This window comes from Lissotriton vulgaris, chromosome 6 (genome assembly GCF_964263255.1).
Source record: "Lissotriton vulgaris chromosome 6, aLisVul1.2, whole genome shotgun sequence".
Lineage (NCBI taxonomy): Eukaryota > Metazoa > Chordata > Amphibia > Caudata > Salamandridae > Lissotriton > Lissotriton vulgaris.
The window spans coordinates 1,921,260,820-1,921,271,924 of NC_141694.1; the positions used below are offsets into that span (position 1 = coordinate 1,921,260,820).

Sequence of the window (11,105 nt, forward strand, 5' to 3'; positions counted from 1 at the left end):
TCTTGTTTGTAAGTTAAGTGTGTTGTCTGTTGTTAGCTTAAATGCAATCTTTCTGAGGAGCTATAGCTGTCTATATTTACTCCAAATCAGTACAAAAAATGGTAGTCTAAATATTCAGTTGAGGACGTGGCCACTTTCCACTTAAAGAGACTTATTTTGACAGATGTATGTATCTAGCATAACTCCTATTTTTCATAGACTTGTTGTACTTTGGGAATGTTGGTTCATACTTATTTTCATTTTCTCTTTACAGATAACTAGGCTGATTCCCATGGAAAAAGAAAATGAAACACAGGTTACAGAATTTATTCTTTTAGGTCTTTCCTGTCAGCCTCACAAAAAACTTGTGTTGTTTGTGTTCCTCCTTGTAGTTTATCTGGTCACTCTTAGTGCAAACATTCTTTTCATCACTGTCACGCTGGCTGACACATGCCTTCACTCGCCCATGTACTTCTTCCTTTGTAACCTGTCATTTCTGGACCTATTGTACTCATCATCTACAAGCCCCACATTTCTGGAAGGACTTCTGGCTCAGACGACCATCAGCATTACCTTTTCCCTGTGCATCGCCCAAATGTTCCTCGCCCTCGGCTTGGGTGGAACAGAATGTTTCCTTCTTGCAGTCATGGCCTGGGATCGATATGTCGCTATCTGTATGCCATTGCGTTACCATCAGATTATGAACAACCGAGTCTGTGTGAGGCTCGCCATCATCACATGGGCCAGTGGGTTCCTTTTTGCTATGCCTGTATTGCCTTTTGTTCCATTGCTGAAATCCTGTGGTGACAACATCATCAACCACTTGGTCTGTGAGTTACAAGCTCTTTCACGACTAAACTGCAAGGGCATCGATTATGCTGCTATTTCAACACCTCTTTTCTCACTTTTGAGCCTTGTAGTTCCACTTTCTTTGATCCTCTTCACCTATTTCCGTATTATTGTCACCATCCTTAGAATACCAGGCGCAGCTAGGAGGCGCAGGACATTCTCCACCTGTGGGTCCCACCTGGTGGTTGTTACCCTTTTCTATGGAACAGTAATGGGGGTTTATTTAAAGCCTAACTCAGTCATCTTAACAGAGAAGGACAAAGGAACAGCGTTTTTTTATGGGATGGTTGTTCCTGCACTTAACCCTCTTATCTACACTTTGAGGAACAAGGAGGTGATTGGGGCAATGACAAATCTTCACAATAGAAACGTGTTGTGCCAGAAATCCATTAGCTGAGTTGCAATGGGGAGACATGAAATACTCATCACTTTTATCTTCAATGTACAATACGACCTTAGCCTTATCTATAACATTTCAAGATCATATTCAATAATTATTAACAGAGGTAAAAGACTAACGTACGTCAGTCATTCAATATCATTATCTGCAGTCATCCCAATCCATATAGTTTCACTCAGTTCTTTGCTGATTCAGTTGCAAGCTCCAGCCATGTGATACTCCAGACTATACTATGCTGTTTCCACTGTTTCCACCGGCCTGCACGGTTAGGGACACAACTCTATGGCCTTCGATAAACGTTTCTAACTTATACTTTGGTTCACTAAGCAAGGGGAAAACCATGATTTTTCAAAAGGATGTGGCTCTAATGTTATGTTTCATATGGGTACTCCGATATAGGATCAGGTAGTCAACAACCTTTCACCTATATTATTCCCTACCATTACACTATACAACAGTTCTTGGGAATTACCTTTTAACTAGTTAAGGAACTGCTTACAGGATTTAGGGTTTTCTTTGAGAACAGGCCTCATCCATTATGCATGAGGATCCTTGAAAACTCAGCAGGACTACCATCTCCTGTATAATAACTATGTATAAGGGTCATTGCTTCCGTCATTTTAAGTCTGACATGAATTAGCAAGGTAGAGCCCTTGAGGGTTCCACTTTGGGTATATAAACACCATATTTTTGTTGTGGCAGGCGGGGAAAAAAACTTCCATGCTAATATTCTGATGCAAGATACTGTGGTTCCTGCACTCAGACACTCCAGCTCGCAGTGGTCTGACATCTCAAGACCAAGACGGGTTCCCAAAGTTTCTCATTTCAGGTAATGGGGTTGACTTTATGCTAGAGGGATTCTTGGCTTTACACCAACATACAAGCCAGGTACACTTAGGTACATCTAGTTAAGTTCGCATCGCGGGAGTACGCATTTACTACTGTCATGTTTTTAGGTCGAGCTAGAGTGCGCATGCGAAGCATGCATCTTGCTCGACAACTATTGTTGTCAGTCTCCTGGGAATCTGAGACAGGAGATGGGCACGCGCGGAGATTTCTCAGATTTCTCCTCATGGGCGCGCACGCCCAGCACGGTGCCGTGCACATCTCCTGTCTCACATTCACAGCCTCTCTCAATCACACAAAGCCACACTCACGCATGCGCACACACACACATACACCCACGCACAATGCATCCGGACACACGCACACAGACACACTTATACACACGCACAGCTAACAGACACACAGCCACACATATACATACTTCGCAGGCTCCTGCCTATCGAAGTACAGCCCGCTTCTCTCACCTGCGTTCCACGCCTCGGAAGTTTGGCATCCTGGTTTAAAGGAAGTGCTTAGCTGCGGATTGAAGTGTTGTGATGTGTTGCTTACCACTGAAGTGTTTGTGCTACAGTAAGCTCCCCCAAAACACAAACGGAACAGAGGCAGTGGGTGCCAGTAGAAAATAACTGAAGGGGAACAAGATGGCTGTCCTAATGTGGCCTTTGAACAGGGAGCACTTGGTGTCAGCGCCTTGTCTACCAAACCTGAAGTCCATGCGCATTCTCTAAAGTGGACGTCGCACCATTGTGACCTTTGTGTTCATCTCAAATGTGAACCAGACTCTCCCCAGCTGCACTCTAGTTTTTAATGTAAGTACCAAGCAAGGAGGCTCTCTTAAATTACGTTTGTGCTGCGCCTCTCGAGGGACTGGTTTGCTTGTGACGCCGGGCCTGTGCAGTAGAATGGTGTTTTCTGGGGATGTGCTGCAGTTTCAAAAAAAAATTTCTACTAACTCCTTGTTTAGTTAACCTATATACGTTTTTGAAACATTAATGTTGCCCTGAAAAAGAAATTGTTCCCCAAAGCATGTATTGGGAAATGTTGTTGTAACTGCAAATTGAGTGATACAATTGGTGAAGTTATTCAAGGTGGTCTTGTCTCATTCGATTTCTGGTGGTGCAAACATTTTCTATTTGTGCAAATCTTTTCCACACCTTGGAGACATTCTGTGTTGTATAGGAGAGAGCACCTGTGTGCAGGTCATGGACTCCCCGCATTTACTCACACTGCTGCCATTCTGCGCATATTGCTCAGCTCTGCGGGCTTTGAGGCTGCTCACAAGCATAGTGGATAACACTTGGGCACACTGCCAAGTCGCACTCTGATATTGATGGCAAGAAATAGCAAGATGCATTGGCAAGCCCAACAAGCCTCTTCTTTTGGCTTTTAGGGCACCTATTGGTTTAGGGAATGCCACTGGCTGATGATCAGCATCAGCAAAAACAGAAAAAAATGCCTTTTGCCAACGCTGTCAAAAAAGAGTTGTAATAATACGTATTGCTCAATGACATGGGAGGCTCACTCTGGTTCGAACTTTCGACCTTCAGACTGCACAACCTTCAAACTGCACGTGTATGTCTGCCATTTATTTGGTGCGTTAGTGTAAAGATGTATTTGCGCCTTGTCCGGTCTCTTTTACTGCCTCTCTCTCGCTGTTGCCCTTCTTTGCCGCTCTTCTCTCCCCATCACTCCAGCTGTCCTCCTCTCTCTCCCTCTCCCTCTAGCTGTCTCTCTAGCATTGTCTTCTCACTGCCAAGACCCAACTTTCTCATTCCTTTTTGCCACTCTTGATGTCTGTTTTTGCCCTAACGCTCCCCCGGTCTCATTGAAAATCCGCTTAGTCCATTGTTATCTCTCTGCATTGTCCCTCCCTGGATTGCTCTATCCACGTCTGTCTGTCACTCTCTGCTCAAGTCAAGCGTTGCTATTCCTCTGCAAAAGCCCCGTATCTCGCACTCTATCGGTCCCAGATTCTCTTTCTCTCTTTATCTCGCTGTTGTCTCGCTAGCTCTCCATTTCGCGCCCAACCCGTTATCGCCCGGCTTTGTCCTGCCAACTCTCTGGGGAGTGGGGATGCCCCCTCCGGCCTCTCTAGTCTATTGTCCTGTCATTCCTAAATCTCTGTCCTCCTCTAAGTCCTTCTCCGTGCCTCACCCCCTTGCTTTCTCAATGATTCTTTACTCTTCCTTCCCCCTTTCTTGCTCTCCCTTTCTCCTCCAAGCCCCTCCCCCGCAAACTCTCTGTTCGAGCAGTCTCTAGCTCTCTTTCATCTCTTCATCATCCTCCCTTTTCTGCTGTTTGCAGCTCAACCTCAGGCTACGATCTAGATGCTATGTTATCAGATGTTTGTGTAGCGCCCATTCCACCTACAGCTGTCAAGGCACTGGGGCTCGCTTTTTGCATTCATTTATGGGAGTGACATAACGACGTTTAAAAAAATGTTTGGCTGGGAATACAATCTATAAGTAAAACATCGATGTCCAGTGAGACGCTTTCCCTATTTTAGGACACCACCCTCGAAGAGCATCTGCGCTTGCTGCTAACAAATGAGGTGACACACTACTTTAGTACACTGCGCCCACACACTACTTTAGGCCACACACACTGCACCCACACAATTTAGGCCACACACACTGCGCCCACACACTACTTTAGTACACTGCGCCCACACACTACTTTAGGCCACACACACTGCACCCACACACTTTAGGCCACACACACTGCACCCACACACTACTTTAGGCCACACACACTGCGTCCACACACTACTTTAGGCCACACACACTGCACCCACACACTACTTTAGGCCACACACACTGCGCCCACACACTACTTTAGGCCATGCACAGTGTGCCCACACACTACTTTAAGCCAAGCACACCGCGCCCACACACTACTTTAGGCCACACACACTGCGCCCACACACTACTTAAGGCCAAGCACACTGCGCCCACACACTACTTTAGGCCATGCACAGTGTGCCCACACACTACTTTAAGCCAAGCACACCGCGCCCACACACTACTTTAGGCCACACACACTGCGCCCACACACTACTTTAGGCCACACACACTGCACCCACACACTACTTTAGGCCACACACACTGCGCCCACACACTACTTTAGGCCATGCACAGTGTGCCCACACACTACTTTAAGCCAAGCACACCGCGCCCACACACTACTTTAGGCCATGCACAGTGTGCCCACACACTACTTTAAGCCAAGCACACCGCGCCCACACACTACTTTAGGCCACACACACTGCACCCACACACTACTTTAGGCCACACACACTGCGTCCACACACTACTTTAGGCCACACACACTGCACCCACACACTACTTTAGGCCACACACACTGCGCCCACACACTACTTAAGGCCAAGCACACTGCGCCCACACACTACTTTAGGCCAAGCACACTGCGCCCACACACTACTTTAGTCCACACACACTGCACCCACACACTACTTTAGGCCCCACACACTGCGCCCACACACTACTTTAGGCCAAGCACACTGCGCCCACACACTACTTTAGGCCAAGCACACTGCGCCCACACACTACTTTAAGCCACGCACAGTGCGCCCACACACCACTTTAGGCCAAGCACACTGCGCCCACACACTACTTTAGGCCAAGCACACTTCGCCCATACACTACTTTAGGCCTCACACACTGCGCCGACACACTACTTTAGGCCAAGCACACTGCACCCACACACTACTTTAGGCCACACACACTGCGCCCACACACTACTTTAGGCCAAGCACACTGCGCCCATACACTACTTTAGGCCTCACACACTGCGCCGACACACTACTTTAGGCCAAGAACACTGCACCCACACACTACTTTAGGCCACACACACTACTTTAGGTCACACACTCTGAGCCCACACACTACTTTAGGCCACACACACTACGCCCACACACTACTTTAGGCCAAGCACACTGCGCCCACACACTACTTTAGGCCACACACACTGCGCCCACACACTACTTTAGGCGACACAAACTGCGCCCACACACTACTTTAGGCCAAGCACACTGCACCCACATACTACTTTAGGCCACGCACAGTGTGCACACACACTACTTTAGGCCAAGCACACTGCGCCCACACACTACTTTAGGCCAAGCACACTGCGCCCACACACTACTTTAGGCCAACCACACTTCGCCCACACATTACGTTAGGCCAAGCACACTACGCCCACACACTACTTTAGGCCAAGCACACTGCGCCCACACACTACTTTAGGCCACACACACTGCGCCCACACACTACTTTAGGCCACACACACTGCACCCACACACTACTTTAGGCCAAGCACACTGCGCCCACACACTACTTTAGGCCACGCACAGTGCGCCCACACACTACTTTAGGCCAAGCACACTGCGCCCACACACTACTTTAGGCCATGCACAGTGCGCCCACACACTACTTTAGGCCACACACACTGCGCCCTTACACTACTTTAGGCCACGCACACTGCGCCCACACACTGCTTTAGGCCACGCACGCTTCGCACACACACTACTTTGGGCCACGCGCACTGCGCACACACACTACTTTAGGCCACTCACACTGCGCCGACACACTACTTTAGGCCTCACACTCTGCACACTCACACACTCTGCACCCTCAATGCAACATACACGCCAAAGAACACTCAGTGCCACATATGTACACTGTACTCAATGCAACATACACTCCAAATAACACTCAGTGCCACATAATTACACTGCACTCAATGCAACATACACTTCAAATACCACTCAGTACCACATAGTTACGTGCCACATAATTACACTGCACTCAATACAACATACACTCCAAATACCACTCAGTGCCACATAATTACGCGCAACATAATTACACTCTACTCAATGCAGCATACACTCCAAATACTTCTCTGTGCCACAAAATTACACACCACATAATTACACTCTACTGAATGCTACACACACTCCACACAATACCACTCAGTGCCACATAATTATATACTACATAATTACACTGCGCTCAACGCAACATACACTCCAAATACCACTCCGTGCCACATAATTACATGCCACATAATTACACTGCACTCAATGCAACATACACTCCAAATACCACTCATGCCACATAATTACACGCCACATAATTATTCTATCCATCTATCTATCTATCGCCCTCACTCTATCGCCCTCATTCTATCTATCTATTGCCCTCACTCTATCTATCTATCGCCCTCACTTTATCTATCTATTGCCCTAAATCTATCTATCGCCCTCACTCTATCTATCACCCTCACTCTATCTATCGCCCTCACTCTATCTACCTATCCCCCTCACTCTATCTACCTATCGCCCTCACTCTATCTACCTATCGCCCTCACTCTATCTACCTATCGCCCTCACTCTATCTACCTACCGCCCTCACTCTATCTACCTATCGCCCTCACTCTATTTACCTTGCGCCCTCACTCTATCTATCTATCGCCCTCACTCTATCCACCTATTGCCCTCACTCTATCTATCGCCCTCACTCTATCTATCGCCCTCACTCTATCTACCTATCCTCCTCACTCTATCTACCTATCACCCTCACTCTATCTACCTATCGCCCTCACTCTATCTACCTATCACCCTCACTCTATCTACCTACCGCCCTCACTCTATCTACCTATCGCCCTCACTCTATTTACCTTGCGCCCTCACTCTATCTATCTATCGCCCTCACTCTATCCACCTTTTGCCCTCACTCTATCTATCGCCCTCACTCTATCTATCGCCCTCACTCTATCTAGCTCACAATCACAGCATCACTCAGGGGAACCACATCAGCACTCAGGGGCACGACAGCAGCACTCATGGGCACCACAGCATCACTCAGGGGCACCACATCATCACTCAGGGGCACCACAGCATCAATCTGTGCAACGATTCAACAACAACTGGTTCAAATAAGTTCTATCAATGTTTCAAGCTTTATTACAAATGTCACAAAAATATGTTAATATTTCACTTCTACATTTACATTTTTTCTTTTACATTTACTTCTGTTCTTGGATTTTCATCACAATAAAGTACACCGAACATAATATTCACAAAAGTTATTTACTAAAGTTTAAGCTATTCCCATTATAAATTACAATAACTTTTATTTAAGTATTAATTATTTAAAAAAATTAAGCCATTGTTATTTGTAATATCAATACATCTAAGTCATGTAAATACAACACATATTGCATTACAATGTCTTTAGGTGTCACATTTGCGAAAGTTATAACTATTGGCATTGTAAATGACAAAGCTATTAATTTCGCTATTTTCAAAACCAACACATAAATAAAAAATATGTCATTTACAATACCAATAACTCAAACTTTTCTAATGCGAGACCCATTGCATTGCAAATGCTTGTTTATATACTTGCCTGTATTCATTATTTTAGCACGATGGTAGAAATCTACCATCCTTTTAATCTGTTGGTGCTTCTAACCGTTTATAACTTCTTCTGTCTAATGGTTGTTTCAGCGGTGTGTTACTGCTACAACGCATCTTTTACAACGTAATGCTGTTACAACGCAGCTATTACATCGCAAATACCATTACAATGCATGCCATTACAACGCATGGCATTACATAGCAGATGCTATTACAACGCATACCATTACATCGTAAGTATTGGTAAGTATTTAATTTTTTTTTTTATTTTATTTAATATTTTATAATTGATTTATTTATTATTAATTTTAAAAAAATATTTATTTCGTTTTTAAATATTATAAATTAAATATATTAATTTAAGTATTTTTTAAAATAAGTATGAGTATAGCAGTATATGTTTTGGGGTACTGATGTATATGTTTTGGGGTGTTTGGGTATTTTTAGGTTTTAGGGCAGTGTTTGGGTTTTGGGGTACAGGGGTGTTTTTAGGTTTTAGGGCAGTGTTTGGGTTTTGGGGTACAGGGGTGTTTTTAGGTTTTAGGGCAGTGTTTGGGTTTTGGGGTACAGGGGTGTTTTTAGGTTTTAGGGCAGGGTTTGGGTTTTGGGGTACAGGGGTGTTTTTAGGTTTTAGGGCAGGGTTTGGGTTTTGGGGTACAGGGGTGTTTTTAGGTTTTAGGGCAGTGTTTGGGTTTTGGGGTACAGGGGTGTTTTTAGGTTTTAGGGCAGTGTTTGGGTTTTGGGGTACAGGGGTGTTTTTAGGTTTTAGGGCAGGGTTTGGGTTTTGGGGTACAGGGGTGTTTTTAGGTTTTAGGGCAGGGTTTGGGTTTTGGGGTACAGGGGTGTTTTTAGGTTTTAGGGCAGGGTTTGGGTTTTGGGGTACAGGGGTGTTTTTAGGTTTTAGGGCAGGGTTTGGGTTTTGGGGTACAGGGGTGTTTTTAGGTTTTAGGGCAGGGTTTGGGTTTTGGAGTACAGGGGTGTTTTTAGGTTTTAGGGCAGGGTTTGGGTTTTGGGGTACAGGGGTGTTTTTAGGTTTTAGGGCAGTGTTTGGGTTTTGGGGTACAGGGGTGTTTTTATGTTTTAGGGCTGGGTTTGTTTTTTGGGGTACAGGGTTATTACGACTTTATATAAATTAAATTAATTAAATTAATTTTATTTAAAATATATTAAATTAATATCAATTTTAATATTAAGTAAATTACTATAATTAAATTAATTACTGTTTTAAAAATGTTATATTATTTTTATTATTTTAAATTAATTTAATTAACTTTATTACATTTTTTTTTAAAAAGATATACTTACCTATACTTACGATGTAATGCCATGCGTTGTAAAAGTATCTGCTATGTAATGCCATGCGTTGTAATGGCATGCATTGTAATGGTTTTTGCGTTGTAAAAATCGCGTTGTAACGGAACGCGTTGTAATACATCGCGTTGTACTGACACCAATCCGTTTCAGCACACCTATTTTACATTAGAATGACATTGGTTCAATAAATGCTTATTGAAAAATGGCTCCACCATTTATTCTGTATATCTTCCTGAGAGAAAGTGAGCACAGGTGACTGAGCGAAAAGTATTACACTGTTTCCATGATCCCTGATGGGACTGAGTTGTCATGTTCGATAGTTGCCAAGAACTATTCTGCAATTGGTAAGAGGGGTTGCTAGTGGCACGATGAGCGAGCTGGTATAGAGGCGAACATACTCAGTGGCTGCGTCTGGAATCAATCTGACTCTGAACACTAATCCCATAGTCCCATGCTACATCGGTTTATAGGATCTAAACAGCATGGCACAACCAACGTGAATGTAGAAAATAGAAACCTTCTCAGAGGTCCCACTGATACTTGGTCCTTTTAGACCAACAAAGAAGAAATTGGCACAGAAGCCAATATAAAGGTAACATCTTTATTAACCTCAAATGAGGGAGTCTACGTCACACAGAAGCCTTAGCAACTGAATGAGGCAGTCTAAGGAGTACAGAAAACAGAGACCTTATATATGCTTAGGGTTACATAGTCGTACAAAAGGGGGGTGGTGATGAACGGAGCATCTGAACCAATCAAACACTCACCCCAGTTCAGACATGGCCATATGCAAATCAGTCTGACCCTGTGCCTCATTGGAACAGTCCAGCCCGAGTTGGCAGGATATGCTCAGACGTGAGTCCCTTGCTCACTTTGCCACTGGATTCAAGCAAGCCGGGCTGAAGACGGCTGAAATGCCAGAAACCGGTCCTCGGAAGCTTGTTTCCGGTCCAGGGAAGGCATGGCTTGGCAGTTCGGGCTGGACTGTTCCCATGAGGCACAGGGTCAGACTGATTTGCATATGGCCATGTCTGAACTGGGGTGGCAGAGTGGGCTAAAGAATGGTGATGGATTAAACCCAGATCTGTTGACTGGGTGTGAGTGTTTGATTGGTTCAGATGCTCCATCCATCACCACCCCCTTTTGTACCACCAGGGTTACATAGTCAGCATAAGACCAAGGGGCCGTCCTGGCTCATGTAAGCATGCAAAATGATTAATATGGGCATGCAAGATCTGCTTGCTCAATAATGATAATAATAATAATAATCCACAT

The 11,105-nt window shown here is 44.8% G+C and overlaps 1 protein-coding gene across 1 annotated transcript; it reads left to right on the plus strand.

The window, feature by feature from the left end:
- The first annotated feature begins 271 nt into the window (after positions 1-271).
- LOC147709929 (olfactory receptor 2D2-like) lies at positions 272-1,225 on the plus strand. Its single transcript, XM_086926135.1, has one exon. The coding sequence runs from the start codon at positions 272-274 to the stop codon at positions 1,223-1,225; it is 954 nt and encodes a 317-aa protein (XP_086782261.1).
- The last annotated feature ends 9,880 nt before the right edge of the window (positions 1,226-11,105 follow it).